The 20423-nt window shown below is 53.5% G+C and overlaps 1 protein-coding gene across 2 annotated transcripts in view; it reads left to right on the top strand.

Annotated features, from left to right (window-relative positions):
- The first annotated feature begins 1966 nt into the window (after positions 1 to 1966).
- Positions 1967 to 20423, top strand: part of Atp1a3 (ATPase Na+/K+ transporting subunit alpha 3) — a 23971-nt gene continuing 5514 nt past the window's right edge. The window contains exons 1-16 of one of the 2 annotated variants that reach the window (XM_005361127.2): positions 1967 to 2127; positions 6583 to 6669; positions 6768 to 6827; positions 6963 to 7166; positions 9992 to 10105; positions 10212 to 10346; positions 10993 to 11110; positions 11220 to 11488; positions 12812 to 13010; positions 13087 to 13196; positions 13300 to 13434; positions 16574 to 16766; positions 17023 to 17198; positions 17279 to 17415; positions 18230 to 18380; positions 18589 to 18757. In XM_005361127.2, the coding sequence (XP_005361184.1) occupies positions 2122 to 2127; positions 6583 to 6669; positions 6768 to 6827; positions 6963 to 7166; positions 9992 to 10105; positions 10212 to 10346; positions 10993 to 11110; positions 11220 to 11488; positions 12812 to 13010; positions 13087 to 13196; positions 13300 to 13434; positions 16574 to 16766; positions 17023 to 17198; positions 17279 to 17415; positions 18230 to 18380; positions 18589 to 18757 (2263 nt within the window). In that variant the 5' untranslated portion in view covers positions 1967 to 2121. Of the gene's footprint in view, positions 2128 to 6543; positions 6670 to 6767; positions 6828 to 6962; positions 7167 to 9991; positions 10106 to 10211; positions 10347 to 10992; positions 11111 to 11219; positions 11489 to 12811; positions 13011 to 13086; positions 13197 to 13299; positions 13435 to 16573; positions 16767 to 17022; positions 17199 to 17278; positions 17416 to 18229; positions 18381 to 18588; positions 18758 to 20423 lie in introns of both variants that reach the window. The other variant, XM_005361126.2, reaches the window with a different exon arrangement.

The following is a 20423-nucleotide window of genomic DNA, read 5'->3' as shown; positions in this document are numbered from 1 at the left end:
AGTCCCTCCATCCCGGAGATAGGGGAACAGATTTTAGGAAGGGGTGTCTGAGAGCAAAGCACCTGAGCTGAAAGATGGGGCTCCTCCTACTTCTCATCTCCATGGCAACAAGGCTGATCTGCAGGCCCAACCTCCTTTGCTGCAGAGTCAGCCTTCCTGTTACCATGGCAACAAAGGACAGTGGGAGAGAGGGAACAGGCCATCAGAGAACAGGGTTGTGAAGAAGCTCTAGGTGCTAGGGGAAGCCCCCTTCCTCCTTCTACTGTGGTCCTAGCTATTCCTGCCCAAGGCCATCTGTCAGTGTCTCTGTGTCCCTTTCTCTGGTTTTCAGTCTTTCGGATGTCCCCTTGAAGTCAGTATCATCCTTTTTTTTTTTTTTTTTTTTTTTTTTTGTGAGCAAGGTCACCCTATGCATCCCTGGCTGCCCTGGAGCTTGCTGTCTAGACCTGGATGGCCTTGAATTCATAGAGATCTGCCAGCCTGTGCTTCCTCAGTGCTGGGATTAAAGGTGTGCACACTGTCTTAATCTTAATACGCACCACACCCTGATCCCACAAGCCAGGCTCACTCCCACCTCCTGGCCCCACCCCTAATTTCTACTAACATTTCCAGGGAGAGTCAGGAATGTCCTCATGAGCAAAGTGCTCTCAAGGTGGAGACAGGAGGCTCTGACTCCCCCCGGCTCTAGTGTGGAAACTAATGGGTGGTGTGTGTGTGTGTGTGTGTGTGTGTGTGCCTGTTTACACACACTGTGGTGTGGGTGTGGTGTGTGGGCAGGGATGTTCGGATGTTGGAGGTGCAGCAAAGTCATACATGACAATATGATGTGTGGGATGGTACTCCGTGGTTTGGTTCTGAATGACTGTGTCACGTGTGAGTCTGTACATTCTTGCCTGTCATTCACAGCACATATGTGTCCAGTTTGTACCATGTTTCATGCCCTGACCCACTGGGGAGCACTGTGTGTTTAGGTGTGTTTGATGGCATGTACATACATCAGTGGTATCTGAAGAAAGTGTGCATCCTACGTGTGTGCAATGGCCAAGGGGAGAACTCTGTTGGTTCTGTGTAAGATGGTGCAAGGTCAGTTGTGGTGCAGTGTGTGATGCAAATCTATGGGGTGGTGTTCTGAGGGCGTGGGCCCTCTCCACAGCACTTCCGCCTCGTGACTGTGGTTCTGTGCGGCTGTGGTGGGTGTGAGAACTGTGTGCTCTTCGTGGATTCCCCTCCTACTGGTTTTTGAGCCTCTGGTTGAAGGATACTGGTGTTGTGTGTGAAGGTGTGACTGAGATATGATTGTGAGCCTGTGGTGGTGTCTAATGGGGTGCAGATGCGTCCTGGGGCTTCCTCTTGTGTTCTGGCTTCGTCGTGTCTCCTGTGTGATGTGTGGTGGTATCTCATTGGGTAGCTCAGTCAGGGCTGGGACACAGTGAGCAGGGTCTTAGGACTCCTTCCTGTCTTTGCAATACTCCTCCTCAATTCGGGAGCTTTCCCCACCAATATCCTCTCCTGCAGTATCTTCTTCCTGAACAGTGTCCAGCACAGACTCCTGGGGTCCCTCTACATACTGCAAGATGGTGGTCGTCTAGGGCCCTGCATTACTGCAGCTCACTGGGGCTTGCTTCCTACCCTGTGCCCACAACACTCCCAGAAGAAGGCAGTTTCCGGGGTGCTTCCTCCCTCAGAGCCTCCATCCCTGAGGTCCCTCCCTGCATTGAGGGGGGTCTCTAGGTCTACCATCCACCGTGGGGTGTCCGGGATCCCCACCCCCCACTGTGCTCAGCTCCCCGGTGGCGCCGCCACTTTGCAGAGACAAGGTTGGAGCGGTGGGGAGGAAGGGGAGTACAGCTGCAGTACCGGGGGCCGGGCCTCGGGCTGTCCGTCATCTTATAACCGCTCCTGATTGGCCGGCGCCGCCTCCCCCCGCGGGCGCGGGCATATGAGGAGGCGGAGGCCCCGGCCGCCGCAGCCTCTGTGCGGTGGGACCCACGGACCGACAGACGCACGCTCCCACCGCGGCGCGGGCGCTGCAGAGGCCCATCAGCCCGAGCCCGCGCCTGAGCCCTCCCGGCGGCCACCGCTTAGCAGCTCGTCCGCCGCTCTTCCCACGGAGCCGCCAAGATGGGGGTAGGTGCAGGGGTCGGCAGGGCACTGCGTGTGTGTGACATTGTGGGTTCAGTGACTCTGGGTTTTGCGGGAGTTGGGGGGCTCCCGCATTCCTGAATTCTGGGGCCCAGTCTGCGGGGACCCTCGTGCCGGCTGACCTGACCAGTTCGTGTGATGGTGTGTCAGAGAGAGTGGGTTACTGAGTCGAAGGGGGTCTGTGGCGCATGTTGGTAGTTTTGTCTACGGCGGAGGGGGCTAACCCTTAGCATCTCGGTTTGACCTTGTGCGGTTGCTCGTGTGCCCGTTGCAGGAGTGCAATTGCTTGAGGGTGAATGCGTGCGTGCGTGCATGCTCCCGACTCCCTCTAGCAGCAGGGTCTGCTGCCATCTGTGCCCTCCCCCACTCCGTCTAAAAGCCTGCAACCTGTCTGGGTGTGTCTGAGAGCTCTGTTAGTGTGTCTAGGGGGCATTGAAGACCCCCTCCGCTCCCCGGGTCCCCTGGCCCAATGGAGATAAATACAGGCTATGGGATGGACATGAGATGACCTCTCTTTCTCCTTCCAGGCCTGGATAAGGGTGATCTGCAGTGACCGACTTGGGGCTGCAGAGTTTGTGCGGGGGGCCTTAATCTGGGGGGAACAGACATGAAGGCTGGGAGGAGGGGGAGGAGCAGGAGAGAAATGGCTGACAGACAAGTGCCTGGCTAAGGATGTACAAGCACAGCCATGTGGTGGAGGGGGAGCTTGCATGCCTGGCTGTGTCCTTGCCTCCGTGTCCGTGTGTCCTTCTCTGTCTGTGCGTCTCTCCAGCAGATGCAGCCTCCTCCCCTGACTGACCACCTGACCCTGCTGCGGCCCTGGATTCCTCCCTGTGTGTCTGGGGTGGGACCTGGGGGGGTCTGTCAGGGAAGGCAGTGGATGGGTTGCGGGGGCCACAGGATAAAGAGAAAGGGTCACCATGGGGGAGCCAAAGGGAACATGAAAGATGGGGAGAAAGATGGCGGATGGAGGCTGAAGGGCCTACGGATGAAGATGGGGGATGGAGCTACTGGTGTGGGGGTTGGGTGGGCAAGGGGGGATGGGAAGGAGAACTAGGTGGAGGAGGATTAGGGGAGAAAGGGGGAGATGAGAGTCCGTGGTGGCTTCAGGTAAGTGGGATGAAGCTGGGGAATGTGGAAACTGGCTATGAAGGGAGGGGTGCCGTGCTTCGGGCAGTGGGGATGAGGTGGGGAAGGAAATGACTTAGATGTGGGGGAGACAGACATGGGCAGAGACCATGGGAGAGAGACACCGAAAAACAAAGAAAGGGACAAGACATGGACGCCAAGAGAGAGACTGAGGTGGCAGACAGAAGTGGAAAGACACAGAAAGACAAAATGAGAAACTGAGGCTGACACGGAGAGAGAGGGAACGACATTTCTACCCAAATAATAAAGAAACAAACAAATAGCCCACCCGAGAGATGGGAAGAGGAGGCTGGGCTCAGCAGGTAGGCTGAGGTAGAGGTTTAGAAAGGACGTCACAGGTACCCTGGGGTGGGGGCAATGGCGTGCAGAGGCTGTGTGAGCCACGCAGGTGGCAGGGAGGCAGACCGCATGGGAAATGGCTAGGAGCCGCAGAGGCGGACTGCAGCAAGACAGGCATGTCCCCCAGCCCTAGAGGTGCTCCTGCCCCGCAGTGTGCCCATCTGGTCTTCTTGCCTTCCCTGGGAAAGCCTCAGTTCTTCGTGCCAACAGATGGAAGCCACCCTCAAGGGAGGCTGGTCATGGCAAGGGCAAGCAGGAACTAAGGCTTGGGTTGCCAGGGGCGTGGGCGTTACTGTCCTTCCCAAAGGTCCAGGCTCCTGCCCTCCCTTCTCAGACAGAAGGGTTCTGACCCCCGTCCCCCTCCCTCAGACCCTGGAGGTCAGGCCCAGCCTCTTCCCTCACACCTAGGGGTCCAGGTCCCAACCCTTCTGTGTCAGGGCCCACACTGCAGCTCCCTAGGGATTTGGGAATGGGGTAGCTGATTCCCCTATTTCTGCAAGACCCCATCTCTTCTTGTGCCTGTCACCCTTCTCACTTCTCCACCTTGACTTGCTATCCTCACATCCCTCCCTGTTCCTGCCTCAATCTGCAGAGGTAGACACGCCACCCTGCAGCCCATAATTCAGGAGGGTGGAGGATCACCCCAAGTCTCCGTGCCTCCTTGTCTGAGGCGCAGTACTGCTGCAGGGCTGGCCAGGAGCCAAGCTCCCGCCTCTCCAGTGCACCCCCTCCTTGGAATTCCCAGGCTTCTAAGGCTGTGGCTCCTCCCTATACTCCAAAGTCAGCCCTGGGTCTGGGGGCAGACAGCAGGCAAGTCAGACTGCTACAAGGTCACAAGGAGATTAACGCTGAGCTGTGCTGAGCCTCGGATCCCAGCTTGGCCCTGGGCCTGCAGGATCTGTCTGCAGCCCTCAGCAAGCATTGAGCCTCCACCCACCGAGCCTGCCAGCCTCGGATGCCATGCTCCCCACCTGCCCAGGTCACCAAATCGGAACTCAGTCCGGGCCTAAGGCTTTTTTTTTTCCTTGCTCTTCAGTACCCCCTCCCAGTTCTTGCTCGGTCCTCGAGTCCTGACTGTTCAAGATTACACAGCTGTCCTCAGAAAAATCAGAGTCACACCTTGCCCATTAAGCCCATGACTACTGATAGGTAGCACACTGCCTCCCACCAGAGCCTTTGTCCCAGCTGTCATCTGGAGTGCCCCTTCCTCTCCTGATTTCCCTGGCCTCTGGGGATCCCCCAAGATCGGCTGAGTCCTTTGAGGCATCCACAGTGTAGGAGACCGGCCAAGCAAAGAGCAGGGGAAGACAGGCAGTGACCTCCATGGAGACCTTGCACTGGAAAGTCAGGCGCCAAAGCGTGCAGAGATCAAACTAAGTAGAGCAAGGAGAGAGACAGACACAGGCAGTCAGAGCTGGGTGTCCTGCTCCTGCCTGGCAGCCAGACGTTTAAAAAGCAGGAGCAGGAGGCCCACCAGGAATGGAGACTAGCCTGATCTACGTAGTAAGATACCTGTGGGGGAGGGGTCTGAATAGCCTGATCTACATAGTAAGATACCTGTGGGGGAGAGGGCAGGCAGACAGAAAAAAAAAGCAGTCTAAGAAAGAAAGAGGGAATCTCTAGTTGAGACAGAGACACATAAAGGGATGGAGGCAGGAAGATCCCAGAGTGAGAGAGTAAGGGAGAAAAACTGACAGAGAGAAAGATTTAGGGCAAGATGGACAAACCAGAGAAGAGGTGCCACAGGCAAAAACGAGGCAGTGACCCCAGGAAATGCCCTGAGGAGATAAGAATAATGGCACCGCCCCTGCAGAGCAAGACAACAACACGGGCCCTCAGAGGTGACCTGAGATTTCAGCAGATGCCACCTGGGAAATAGAGGGGACCAAAGGCTCAGAGATTGAGTATTGAGATAGTATCGGAGACAGATGGCAAGAGCCAGGGACAGAAAGACAGACAGCACCAAATGAGAGGAGAGACACAGAGGCAGAAGGAGACGCGCACAAGCTAGCAAATAAATGACAAACAGCTAGCGAGACAGAGCAGAGAGAAAGATGGATGCTGAGGACAGCCACAAAGCCAGAGACAGCAGTCCAGGAAAGTTCAACAGGCCCGAGGAAAAGAAACAAAAGGATACATTGAATGCTGGGGCGCAGCTCAGTGGGCAGAGCGCTGGCCTCACATATGCAAAGCCCTGGGTTGGTTCCAGCACTGCAGAGCTGGAGGCAGGAGGAACAGAAATTAGCCTGGCTACATAGCGAGTTCAAGACCAGCCTAGACTGTATGGGACCTTGTCTCAAAGATGAGCGCGCACACACACACACACACACACACACACACACACACACACACACACACACAGACATGGTGGTTCAAGACCATATCCAGCACTTGGGAGTTTGAGGCAGGAGGATGGTTATGAGTTCCAGTCTGTGATGCATAGGAAGTTCTGGGACAACCTGGGCTTAAAAAACAAGACCCCCATTTCTTAATTGTAATATTAATATTAATAAGTTAAAGGGGACAGTGAGTAGGCTCAGTGGGCTAAGGAGTTTCCCTACTAGCCTGACGGCCTGAGTTTGATTCCCAGGACATGGTGGGAAGTGATTCCTGCAGACTGTCCTATGACCACGCATACACTATAGCACACTTGCACATTAAATAAATGTTTTTAAAAAACTGAAGTAGGGAAGGGGAGAGACTCATAGACATGAGGAAGGAGACAAACAACCTCAAGTCCCAGAGATACCTCTAACCAGACACAGAGACGAACTAGATGAGACAAGTGGGGGGGGGGGGTTCTGGGAGATGCCCAAAGACACCAGAAAGGCAATGAGGCACGGAGAGGCCAGGCCAGAATGAGAGCCAGGCGCTGGGGGCCGGTGTCGCTCTGGAACCCCTTCTCGCCCGCAGTCTGGTGGCTCTGACAGCTATCGTGTCGCCACCTCGCAGGACAAAAAAGATGACAAGGGCTCGCCCAAGAAGAGCAAGGCCAAAGAGCGCCGGGATCTGGATGACCTCAAGAAGGAGGTGGCTATGGTAAGCGTCACCGCCTTGTTAGTGTCACCCCACCATGGTCCCGCCTGCCCAGAGAAGCTGTGTGAGATTATGACAATCTCCCCCAAATCCTTCTCCAGACAGAGCACAAGATGTCTGTAGAAGAGGTCTGCCGGAAATACAACACTGACTGCGTGCAGGTGTGGAGGGGCGGGACAGGGCTCTGAGGGAGGAGGGCTGGAAGCTGGCAGTTCTGGGTCCTTGTGGGCGGTGGATTTGATCTGGGGGGGGGGGCTTCTCTGGGAAGGCTCCCACATGAGTGCCGTGTCTTCTAGGGCCTGACACACAGCAAAGCCCAGGAGATCCTGGCCCGAGATGGGCCTAATGCGCTCACACCACCACCCACTACCCCAGAATGGGTCAAGTTCTGCCGACAGCTCTTTGGGGGCTTCTCCATCCTTCTGTGGATCGGGGCAATCCTCTGCTTCCTGGCCTATGGCATCCAGGCGGGGACTGAAGATGACCCCTCTGGTGACAACGTGAGTAGGCCCCCACACCCTGGCCACTGAGGAACACAGACACATATGCCCGTCTAGACCTCCTGAGCCTCCTCACCTCTCACCTCCCAACGGTCACAATTACCCCTCAGAACACAAGATCAAAAATAAGGAAACCACTGCCCCAAACAGCCTGAGACAGCTGGGTGTGGCTCAGTTGTAGGGCATTTATTTGGCCAACTTTCATGGGGAGCTGGGCTCAGTCCTCTGCATTCATAGAGGACATGTGTCGCACCAACTGTTATTCCCTCACACAGAGATCTGAGGTAGGGAGATTATGAGTTCGAGTCTACCTAGGCTGTATAGGAGAATCCTGTCTCAAAAAAAATGTTGGCTAGGGAGAAGACTTAATAGGTAAAGTACTTGCCATACAGCCTTGAGAGCCTGAGTTCGAATCTTCAGCACTCACATGAAGCATCCACCCTGGCACGCGCCTGTAATACCAGTACTTCTGTGGGGAGATGGGGGGACAACAGGAGAATCCAGCCTGAAGTATGCAGTTGGGGTAAAAGAGAGATGCAGGGTGAGAGCCATGGCTTAGTGACCACGAGTATTTGCTGCTCTAGTCGAGAGCCTGGGTTTGGTTCCCAAGCCACATGGTGGCTCACAAGCATCTACAAGAACAGTTCCAGGAGATCCAGCACCCCCTTCTGGACTCTCAGCACCAGGCACATGTGGTGTGCACAGATACAAAAAAACAAAAGGAAACAAACAAACAAAAAAAAAACCAAACAGCTGGGTGGTGGTGGTGCACGCCTTTAATCCCAGCACTTGTGAGGCAGAAGCAGGTGGATCTCTGTGAGTTCAAGGACAGCCTGGTCTACAGAGTGAGTTCCAGGACAAGCTCCTTAGCTACAGAGAAATCCTGTCTCAAAACAACCAAAAAAGCAAACAAAAAGGCAGAAATTTTTTTCAACTAAATAAACAAATGAAAAAAAAAGCAAACAAAAAACCAAGAGGCCCTCTTTTAAGGTGAAAAGTGGAGCCAACACCTAATGTCTGGCTTCCACATATGCCATGGTGCATGCACACATGCACACCCCCTGTTCACAAGAAAGAATGCATGAGCCCATAATTTTTCATTGTAAAAAAGGAAAGAAACTGCATAGTTTGGCTGGTAGAGTGGTTACCTAGCACACATGAAGGTCTAGGTTTGATCGTCAGCACCACACCAAACTGGGTGTAGCTGTGTGAGCCTGTTATGCAAGCACTGGGGAGGTGGGTGTGAGCCTGTTATGCAAGCACTGGGGAGGCTGAGGCAGGAGGATCAGGAGTTCACTGTCTGTCTGAGTGAGCTCCAAGAGACCTTGATTGAAGAGGAGAGAGAGGTAGGGAATGAACTAGAGTTCCGGCTTGAGGCTCTCCCACCTCAGCAGCTTTGGAGACAGGTGCCTACCAGATGGTCACAGCCTAACAAATGACTAGGGATGAGGAGGAAGGTCGGGGTTCATCTAACTCCGCACAGGAGACAGGTGTGCGACAAGGCTGTTACAATTCTCATGCCTGTGATCACAGACACCCACACAACTACATAGGGATCTTCACGTGTATACAAGGAGTGAACGTGGAGAGTCCCAGTAAGAGGACACAGGTTCAAACCCAGTTACCCCATAGGAGGCACACACACAGGTGCAGTCTGTACAAAAGCAGATCTGCAGAGCCAGGCATGATGGCCAGCGCCTGTCACACCGGTGTTGAGGAGGTTAAGCCAGGAGGATGAAAAACTCAAGGCCAGCTTGCTCTACAGAGTGAGTTCCAAGACAGCCAGGGCTACAGAGACCTTATCTGAAAAACAAACTACAAGAAAGCAAAGCCAGATGTGATGGGACATCCTTGAATTCCCAACACGGTAGAGGAAGCAGGCAGGAGGATCAAGAGTTCAAAGTCATCCTCAGCTATGTGGCAAGTGCTAGACTAGCTTGGGCTATGTCTCAAAAAGGAAAATGGGAGAGGTGGGGGTTAAGCACTTGCCCTTTAGGCCTGAGGACCTGAGTGCAAGCCCCAGAATTCGTGGTGATGGCAAGCGCTTGTAACCCAGTGCTGTGGAGATGGAGGCAGGCTGACCCCTGGAACTGATGGGCCGGCAGCCTTGCCCACTTGGTAAGCTTTAGGACGTGAGAGACCCTGTCTCAAAAAAATATAAAAGGAGCCAGGCGGTGGTGGCGCATGCCTGTAATACTAACACTCCAGAGGTAGAGACAGGTGGATCTCTGAGTTCAAAGCCAGCTTAGTCCACAAAGCTTTTACACAGAGAAACTCTGTCTACAAAAACAAAAAAAAGAAATATAGCCGGGCGGTGGTGGCGCACGCCTTTAATCCCAGCACTCGGGAGGCAGAGGCAGGCGGATCTCTGTGAGTTCGAGACCAGCCTGGTCTACAGAGCTAGTTCCAGGACAGGCTCCAAAACCACAGAGAAACCCTGTCTCAAAAAACTAAAAAAAAGAAAAAAAGAAAAAAGAAATATAAAAGGTACGGTGCCCGAGGGATGTAATTTGAAGTTGTTCTCTAGCCTCCATGTGTGCACGCCATGCACACGTGAACACACATGCACACATAAATGAAATGTAGTCATGAAAGAATAATGTAATTAATAATAATAAACACAAAGATGCGCTGTAACGAAGACTTAAGCACACAGTCCTGCAAATGCAAGGCGAGACCTGCAGGCGTACAAACAGACAACAGACAGACACACAAAGAGTAAGGACACAGATAGGTCCACAAAGTTCCCTCGCAGGCCTGGGAGTGGAGGCGGGCAGGGAGTGTGCGTGACTGTCATAACACCGTATCCTGGTGTGTCCCCACAGCTCTACCTGGGCATCGTGCTGGCGGCTGTGGTGATCATCACAGGCTGCTTCTCCTACTACCAGGAAGCCAAGAGTTCTAAGATCATGGAATCCTTCAAGAACATGGTTCCCCAGGTGAGGAGGGCCCAGCACGGGGACAGAAGGACGTGGCCAGGTGGGCTGTGCCCAGGGACTCCCAGGCGGGGAAGTTCAAGGGCTGACATTTCTGTCTCACACTCAGCAAGCCCTCGTGATCCGGGAAGGCGAGAAGATGCAGGTGAATGCCGAGGAGGTGGTGGTCGGCGACCTGGTGGAGATCAAGGGTGGGGACCGGGTTCCAGCTGATCTTCGCATCATCTCAGCCCATGGCTGCAAGGTGGGTCAGTGCTCAAGGTTCCAGCACTGCTCTCCACTCTCAGGACCAAGGAGGAAAATCCCGAGTACCTTCAATAGACTCCAGAGTTCCAGACCCCAGCCTCTTCCCTCAGACCAGGGAATCTAGGCCTAACACTCTTCCCTCAGACCCAGGGATCCAGCCCCAGCCCTCCTCCCTCAGACACAAGAGCCCAGGCCCAGCTTCCTCCCTCAGACACAAGAGCCCAGGCCCAGCCCTCTTCCCTCAGACCCAGGGATTAAAAGTGTACTCCAGGCCCAGCTTCCTCCCTCTGACGCAGGACTCCAGGCCCAGCCCTCCTCCCTCAGACGCAAGAGCCCAGGCCCAGCCCTCCTCTCTCAGACACAGGAGCCCAGGCCCCAGCCTTTCTTCAGACCTAGTAATCTAGACCCATGCTCATCCCACAAGAATTCTGAAGGACTTTAGACTTTAGGCCAGAGGTGCTATTCCTGCCTAGTGACCTTTTAGTATCCTACCGCCTGGTTTCCCAGATGCCACAAGTCAAACAGGGCTCCCCTCCTTTTTCTCTGTCACTTCCTGGGACAGGCTTTCCTCCAGGGCCCCTTGGTTCCTTGCTCTCTGTTCCTGGGCCTTGTGTGGAACCTTACCCATGCTGCTCCATCCTCAGGTGGACAATTCCTCCCTGACCGGCGAATCTGAGCCCCAGACCCGCTCCCCGGACTGCACACACGACAATCCCCTGGAGACCCGGAACATCACCTTCTTTTCTACCAACTGCGTGGAAGGTGAAGGAGGGGCCCCAGGGGCACAAAAGGAGAGATGTGACCCAGAAAGAGGGGTACCTGCAGCCTTCTGAGTCCTAGCGGGCCCCAACCTCTCCCTTTGGCCCTACAGGCACCGCTCGGGGTGTGGTGGTAGCTACAGGCGACCGCACCGTCATGGGCCGCATTGCCACCCTGGCCTCAGGCCTGGAGGTGGGCAAGACGCCCATCGCCATTGAGATCGAGCACTTCATCCAGCTCATCACTGGCGTGGCTGTGTTCCTGGGCGTCTCCTTCTTCATTCTCTCTCTCATTCTGGGATACACCTGGCTCGAGGCTGTCATCTTCCTCATCGGCATCATCGTGGCCAATGTGCCAGAGGGGCTGCTGGCTACTGTCACGGTAAGGCTGAACCCCAAGAGAGGGGAACTGGGGCCAGGACCCCCTGGAACTGGAGCAACAAGTGCTCTTCCTGCTGAGCCGGCTCTCTAGGTCAACACCTTAAAAAAAAAAAAAAGCCCACTTTATTTTATGGGTCTGAGTGTTTTGCCTGCCTATATGTGTGTGTATCATGTGTGTGCCTGATGCCCTTCAAGGTCAGAAGAAAGCATTGGATCCCCTGGAACTGGAATCACAGACAGTTATGAGCTACCATGAGGGTGTGGGGAACCAAATCTGTGTTCTCTGTAAGAGCAACAAGTGCTCTGAACCACTGAGCCACCTGTCCAGCCCTGCCCCTATTGCCTTTTTAAAAATAATTTATTTTTACTTTATGTGCATTGGTATTTTTCATGCATATATGTCTGTGTAAGGGTGTCAAATCCCCTGGAACTGGAGTTACAGACAGTTGTGAGCTGCCATGTGGGTGCTGGGAATTGAACCTGGGTCTCCTGGAAAAGCAGACAACCACTGAGCCCCCTCTTCAACACCTCCCCCACACCATTGCCTTTTAATTCAACTCACAAAATTAGGATGTACCCACTCATGGCAAAAGTGGAAGCCGGGCGGTGGTGGCGCACGCCTTTAATCCCAGCACTTGGGAGGCAGAGGCAGGTGGATCTCTGTGAGTTCGAGACCAGCCTGGTCTACAGAGCTAGTTCCAGGACAGGCTCCAAAGCCACAGAGAAACCCTGTCTCGAAAATCCAAAAAAAAAAAAAAAAAGTGGAATAATAGCTTCTTTTTGTGTGTGCTAGGAATTGAACCTGGGTCCTCCGGAATAATAGCTTCTTTTTGTGTGTGCTAGGAATTGAACCTGGGTCCTCCAGAAGAACAGTCACAAAAAAAAATTACACCCTGACTGCAGCTTCCCCTCCCTCCGTTCCTCCTAGTTCTTCCCATTTTATTTTTTAAATTTTAATTGTTACTTATTTGGGGACATTTGTGAGCTGCCTGATGTGGGTGCTGGGAGCCAAACTCGGGTCCTCTCTCAAGACCAGTATGTGCTCTTATTCGCTGAGCTGTCTCTCCAGGCCCCCACGTTAGTTGTTTTGAGTGTGAGTCTGTTGTACCTACTGCCTCTGAGAACATTCTGCTGTGTTTTCAGGCCATATCTGCACCTGTCAGTTGTTCAACAACCACCCCTACCACCCCAACCACCCCTACCACCCCAATATTTAACACTCACTCCACAGCCCTGGCCTGGGTGGTCTTCACGATTTGAGCTGAGGCCAGGCAGGTGAACTGCAGACCTCTGTACGGATCCCCTGTCCTTGCCCGTCTTCCAGGTGTGTCTGACCCTGACCGCCAAGCGCATGGCTCGCAAGAACTGCCTGGTGAAGAACCTGGAGGCAGTGGAGACCCTCGGCTCCACTTCCACCATCTGCTCGGACAAGACGGGCACCCTCACCCAGAACCGCATGACTGTCGCCCACATGTGGTTTGACAACCAGATCCATGAGGCAGACACCACTGAGGATCAGTCAGGTCGGTGGGAGCTCAGGGTGGGGACTGGGGCACCTGGTCCCAGGGGGCCTCGTGGCCTCACACGTGACTCCTATAGGGACCTCTTTCGACAAGAGCTCACACACCTGGGTGGCTCTGTCCCACATCGCCGGACTCTGCAACAGGGCTGTCTTCAAGGGCGGGCAGGACAACATCCCTGTGCTCAAGGTGGGTGCAGCTGCCTGCCCACTCTGACCCCACACATCCTCCCCCTTCTTCTTTCCCTCCCCCCTCCCCACATCTGACTGACCAGGCTTTCTTCCTGCCGCAGAGGGACGTGGCCGGTGATGCCTCTGAGTCTGCCCTGCTCAAGTGCATCGAGCTATCCTCGGGGTCCGTGAAGCTGATGCGCGAGCGAAACAAGAAAGTGGCGGAGATTCCCTTCAACTCCACCAATAAGTACCAGGTACGAACTCCAGCTCTGCAGACTGTGTGAGCCTTCCTGGATTGATATGAAGAAATGTCTGTTTGAGCTGGGTGTGTTAGAGAGCACCCATGAGCCCAGCGCTTGGGAGGTAGAGGCAGGAAGATCGGGAGTTCATGGTCATCCTCAGATACGTAGTGAATTTGAGGCCAACCTGGGCTACACAGTGCATGGTGGCACAGGCTGTAATCCTAGCACCGAGGAGGTGGAGGTAAGCGCATCAAAGCTATCCTCGACTACCTAGCGAGTTCCCGGCCAGCCTGGGCTACATGAGACCCTGGTCTCAGACCAAGGAAACTATTTCATCCCTGTCTGGCTTGGTGAAAAGAGGGGATAATTGGGGTTCATGATAGGAAACGAGAGTGAGGAGTTACTTACAGGAGCGTGAAATGACTCAAAACAGCTGCATCACCAAAGACGGCCACCCCAGCATGGGTGATGACTCATGAAAACTGTGTGATTGGAGTCCCAACTCCAAGACAGCTGTGGGGACCGGAGGGAGGACTGGGTGTTAGCGGCCTGGCCACCATCATCACAGACTAGCTGTCACTGTGGGCGAAAGCCTTCTGTGGGTCACCACGGGGAACTCGGCTCCACGATAGCACCCGTCATGTCAGGCGTGGAGGAAATAGCTACATTACCGCGTGGGGACTGCAAGCAGGGATTGCAGTTTCTCTATGATTCCCGGGTGTAGCCCCCTCTGTCCCGCTTCCTTGTGGCTTTGGGGCAAGATACTACTCTTTATCACCTCTCTGTTTGCCATCTGTAAAACCGAGGGGTGGTGATAGCCGGAGTGGGAGAGAGGAAGTGGCTGAAGCGGGAGGTAGGGGATGGGCCATGGCCACCAGCTCAAGCACATTCTCCGGAGAGTTTTTGAACCTCTTGGTCCTGTTTGAGGTCCTGGGGCACACGGGGCAGTGAGAGCAACACTGAGACTCTCCCTTTCTTATCTGTCGCTAGCCCTAGGAGGTAACCCAAGGTCAAGGGCAGGAGCCCTGCACGTTTAAAGGAAAGCGTGTGCAGGCAGCAGGCAGCGGGCGTGGTAAGGGAACGAGGACAAGGCCTAGAGAACCGTGGGGGCCCTGGGGGCTGTGGGGGAGACCTGGCCACGACCCTGAGGGGCGGGGGGAGAGCCATGACCAGAAGCAGAGGGAGGACAGGGCTTGACGCACTTGCTCGAGGACAGACAGTTTTGTGAGGTTACAGCTCACGTACCACGAGCATCTGTGTTAGTGTACCCGGACTTGGGCCACCACCCACAGAGACAATTTTAGATTGTGTTTTATCACCGCAGAAAGAAACCCCGCACTCTCTCAGTTTCTGCCCACCCCTTCTCCAGCAAGCCCCAACCCCGTCTCAGCAAACACTAACCTACTTTCTGTCTCTGTGGATTCACTTGTTCTCACCGTCTCGTAGAAAAATGAAATCATGTAATACTTGGCCTTCTTAAAAACCCCTTTTATTTCACTCCGCCTCATTTTCAGGATCCACCCGCATGTCCACCAGAGCCTCACACTTTTTTAAAAATATATATTATTGTGTGTACATGATGGCAGTGGTTGCTTGCGGAGGTCAGATGACAACTTTGTGGAATTGGTTCTCTCCTACCTTTATGGAAGTTTCAGGTATTGAACTCGGGTCTTCAGGCTTGCACAGCAATCACCTCTACCGGTTGAGTCATGCCACCAGCTTCCTAATGACTTTGTTGTTTTCGTTTTTCAAGACAGGGTTTCTCTTTGTAGCCCTGGCTGTCCTGGAACTCACTCTGTAAATCAGGCTGGCCTCGAACTCACAGAGATCCACCTGCCTCTGCCTCCAGAGTGCTGGGGCTAAAGACGTGTGCCACCACTGCTACCTGTAATGGCGTAAACGAATGCAGACAGATTGTAAAAATATATATACAGCTTTAATGGAGAAATAGACTTCAGAACCACCGTTCCAGCGGAGACCTGGAAAGGAGAAGCAGCAGCTGGGAGCACGCTCGCCAAATTTATAGGCAAACATTAGCCTGAGGCGAACACGCCCCCTTAGGGGCGGGACTTATCCCTACAGCTACCTGGCTCCTTGTGACTTTTTAATCTATTTACTCTTTTTCTGTTTTCTGTGTCTCACTCTATAACCCAGTCTGGTCTAGAACTCACTATGTAGCCCTGACAAGACTCAAACTCATGGTGACTCCCTGCTTCTGCCTCACAAGCACTGTGGTGGCAGGTGTGAGCCGCCATGCCCAGCCGCTTTAGGAGAAAAAGTGTACATTGTGTGACTATGTCACGTCTTGTTGATCCCTTCATCTGTTGATGAACAGTTTGGCCGTTTCCACTGTTGACCTCTTTGCCGAAGTGCTTGCTGCATTTTTCACTGACTTATGGTTTCTTTTTAGCTTTTATTTTCTTTAGACTAGGAATGGAATCCAGGATCCTATGTTAGCAACTGCTTTACTTCTGAACCACACCCCTACCTTTTCTTGATGGATTCTATGCAGGGGGCTCTACCTCTGAGCCACACCCCAGCCCCTCACTGGAGGATTCTAGACAGGGCTCTACCACTGAGCCAACTCCTCACTGGGGGATACTAGGCAGGGGCTCTCCACTGAACCACACCCCAGCCCCTCACTGGGAATTCTAGGCAGGGGCTCTACCATTGAGCCACACCCCAGCCCCTCACTGGGGATTCTAGGCCAATGCTCTGCTGTTGAACTTTGGCCACAAACTGGCTGATGTAGGGAAAGTAGATGCAAGGATTCAAGTGAAGGTTGATGATAGCTGGATCAGGAGCAAACACATCAGAGGAAAGTGAGAAGGAGTTGGATTCTAGGTACTCTTCGGGCAAGCTAATTGCTTGATTTGGGATGGCTGTACACTGAGTCTGGAAAAGGCAGAGAGAAAGTATATGACCCACAAACAGTTGGAATTTCTGTGAGAGAGATGGACAGAGACAGGAAACAGTTGGACAGAGATCTCCAGGAGACTTGAGAAACAGGAAAAGGCCTAGAGAGATGCGGGTCATGCTCTTAGCCGCCTGTCCTATCCTGACACGGGGAAGGTGTGCTTCTCTAGCTCAGTGCAGACAGCCTCCAGGTCTCCGCAGGCATGGCTTAGGTAGACCCCCTACTCTGTTGCAGCTATCCATCCATGAGACTGAAGACCCCAACGACAACCGATATCTGCTGGTGATGAAGGGCGCCCCTGAACGCATTCTGGACCGCTGTGCCACCATCCTCCTGCAGGGCAAAGAGCAGCCACTGGATGAGGAGATGAAGGAGGCCTTCCAGAATGCCTACCTGGAGCTTGGTGGCCTGGGCGAGCGTGTGCTGGGTGTGTATTATGGGTGGGGCAGGAACAGGTCCGGCTCTAAGGACCCTTGGGAGCCAGAATGCACCGTGAATGAATGAATGAGTGAATGAATGAATGAATGAGCAAGTGAATGAGGTTGCTGCTGAGAAATGAATGTGGGTTGACTCCCAGCTGTGTGGGGAGACTGCAGGGAATCCAGACAGCTGGGAGCAGGGGTGTGGACATGGTGGTCCTGAGGCTGGCACCTTTATATGCCCTTCCTTGTGCCCGTCACCAGGTTTCTGCCATTACTATCTGCCCGAGGAACAGTTCCCCAAGGGCTTTGCCTTCGACTGTGACGATGTGAACTTCACCACGGACAACCTCTGCTTTGTGGGCCTCATGTCCATGATTGACCCTCCCCGGGCGGCCGTCCCTGACGCTGTTGGCAAGTGCCGCAGTGCAGGCATCAAGGTTTGTCCTGGGGCCGCTTGGATGTGAGGTCAGGGGCTGCTGCGGGAGGCCAGGTTGTCCCTGAAACACAGTGCTTACAGGTCATCATGGTCACCGGCGATCACCCCATCACAGCCAAGGCCATCGCCAAGGGTGTCGGTATCATCTCTGAGGGTAACGAGACTGTAGAAGACATTGCTGCCCGACTCAACATCCCGGTCAGCCAGGTCAACCCCAGGTGAGTGGCCTTGCTTCCGTCTAGGCTTGATCCTCAGTATTGCCCCAAGCAGTATAAATACAAAGTAAAATAAAGCCAGGTATGGTGGTAAACACCTATAATCCCAGCACTCAGAAGAGGAGGCAGGAAGATAAGAACTCCATAGCATGGTCCTGTTTCCAAGCACTAGGGGCTAGGAATATAGCTCAGAGACAGTGTTTTCCTAGAATCCCCCAGTGAGGAGCTTGGGGCGTGGCTCAGTGGTGAATGCTTGCCTAATAATAAAAGAGGCACTGGGTTCCATCCCCAGCACCACTCAAAAAAAGGGTGGGAGGAACAGTTTACAAATAATAATATTTAAATATTTCTTTTTGAGACAGTGTCTCACTATGTAACCCTGACTGGCCTAGAACTTGTTATGTACACCAGACTGGCCTCGAGCCCTGACATCTGCTTGCCTCTACCTCCCATGTGCTGGGATGAAAGGCAAGTGGGACCCCACCTAGTGGTCAGGTTATAAATAATTATAAACAATTCCTCTCAACAGATTTAAGAAAGCCCCATATTTCTTTGCTTTGTTCCCCTCACACACCCGTATTTATGTTTGGTTTTTCAGACTTCCAGCTTTTCGGTCTTTATACCGGGCTATAACCCTCTTCCCGTTGCTCTGCCCACCCGCGTGCCTCCATGTCTGGTCCTTCAGGCTTCGCTCTCTCTCACCTTACCATATCAGACCTCCTCCTCTGCCTCCCTGTCTGTGGTCTGTCCATCTGTCTATTAGATGCCCCCAACTCCTCACCCTGGCCTTGACCTCTGTTCCTTCATCTCTTCTCAGGGATGCCAAAGCCTGTGTTATCCACGGCACCGACCTCAAGGACTTCACCTCTGAGCAAATTGACGAGATCCTGCAGAACCACACGGAGATTGTCTTTGCCCGCACCTCCCCCCAGCAGAAGCTCATCATTGTGGAGGGCTGCCAGAGACAGGTGAGCTCCCGCCTAGTCTGAGGGAGGGCTGGGCCTGGATCCTGGGTCTGGGGGAGGAGGGCTGGGCCTGGATCCTGAGTTCCATGGGAGGAGGGCAGGACCTGGATCCTGGGTCTGAGGGAGGAGGGCTGGGCCTGGATCCTGGGTCTGAGGGAGGAGGGCTGGAGCCTCAAGCCTGGGTTCTCACCCTGGCCCTTCCTCCTTCCAGGGAGCGATCGTGGCTGTGACTGGCGATGGTGTGAATGACTCCCCCGCTCTGAAGAAGGCTGACATCGGGGTGGCCATGGGCATCGCTGGCTCTGATGTCTCCAAGCAGGCTGCTGACATGATTCTACTGGATGACAATTTTGCTTCCATTGTCACTGGTGTGGAGGAAGGTGAGCAGTCTAGGGAGGGAGGGACGGGGTCACTGCTAGAAGCTTTAGGAACTGTGGCTGGGAGGGGGAGCAGGTCAGGTGTGTCTTAGTAGGCAAGGCTGCAGGATGGCATCACGGGATGAGCTGCCGGCCTCGGTGTCCCTGCATCACCTGGCATGGGGCGGTGTGGAAGTATTCCAAAGTCCTGTAAATGCAGTCACCCTGAAGCAGAGGGTCCTGGGGGTGCAGAAGGCCCCCTCCCCTGACGTGAGCCGGGGTAGTCATCTTCCACAGTGGACAGGAACTAGAGTGGACACTGAGCCAAACAAGGGGTCCACAATGAGACATCCACTTAAAGGAGGCAGGGAAAATGTCAGCTCCTGCAGTGAGGTAAGGGAGCAGGTGTGGGGTACGGCTGGTGTGATGGAGGTCCCCACTGCAGAGCCAACCAACACCAGCCTCATTTCCTGGAGGAGCTAGAAGTAGCCACGGAAGGGGCTCTGTTATGTTTTATTATTTTAATCTGGTCATCAACAATTATACTGATAACTACAGAAAATGCCAAAGAAAGCTAGAGTCGTTGTAAGCTCACTATCGAAAAATAACTGTTCTTGCTGGCATCAGTTTTCTCCCTAAGTCTAGCCCCCATCTGAAATGTCCAGCGAGTGGCATGTGACATCCCCTGTCATGGTCACCCAGCTGCAAGGGACCCGTTTCTTCTTCCCCACACATGATGATGTATAGTGGAGCTTTCTTTTTTTTTTTTAAAGATTTATTTATTTATTATGTATACAACATTCCTTCCATGTATGTTTGTATGCCAGAAGAGGGCACCAGATCTCATTATAGATGGTTGTGAACCACCATGTGGTTGCTGGGAATTGAACTCAGGACCTCTGGAAGAGCAATCAGTGCTCTTAACCTCTGAGCCATCTCTCCAGCCCTCTTGGAGCTTTCTTGAGTCAGCCTTTTACCTAGGAACATTTTAGGATGAGGAGCAAATAGCTTCATTGAAGGAAAATGACCTCCACATGGGGACGTCGGGAGTCAGAGGTCTTTGGCACAATGAGGACTGTTGTTTTGTTTAGTTTTGATAGGATCTCAGGCTGCAGTCCAGGCTGACTGCAATTTACTGTGTTCCAGACTGGTCTTGAACTCACAAAAATCCTCTTGCGTTAGCCTTCCGAGTGCTGGAATCGGTGGTGTGAGCCACTGCACCTGGCTGGACTTAACAGATACATAGAAAGATAAGAAGTGCACATATTACCCAGGTGTGCTGGTGTATTTGCATAATCTCAGCACTTGGGAGGCCGAGGCAAAAAGATTTAGTCTAGGCCCGTAAAAATAAAGAGAGGCCTGGAGAGATGGTTCGGCAGTGAAGAGTACATATTGCTGTTGTAGAGAACCCAAGTCTGGTTCCTAGCATCCATGCCAGGCAGGTCACAGTCTGTAACTACACTAAGGCTCCAGCGCCCTCTTCTGGCCTCCACAGGCACAACACCCATCCACCCACACACATAAAACAGCTGGGAGGTGTAGCGAAGAATGCCTTTGATCCCAGCACCCAGGAGACAAAAATAGGCAGATCTCTGAGTTCGAGGAAAATCTGGTCTACATAATGAGTTCCAGGACAGCCAGGGCTACATAGTGAGACCCTGTCTCAAAAAATGACAACAAGAAGCCAGGC

This window comes from Microtus ochrogaster, linkage group LG4 (genome assembly GCF_000317375.1).
Source record: "Microtus ochrogaster isolate Prairie Vole_2 linkage group LG4, MicOch1.0, whole genome shotgun sequence".
NCBI lineage: Eukaryota > Metazoa > Chordata > Mammalia > Rodentia > Cricetidae > Microtus > Microtus ochrogaster.
Note: the sequence above shows the minus strand (reverse complement) of the source record. Positions and strands in the feature narration are given on the sequence as shown.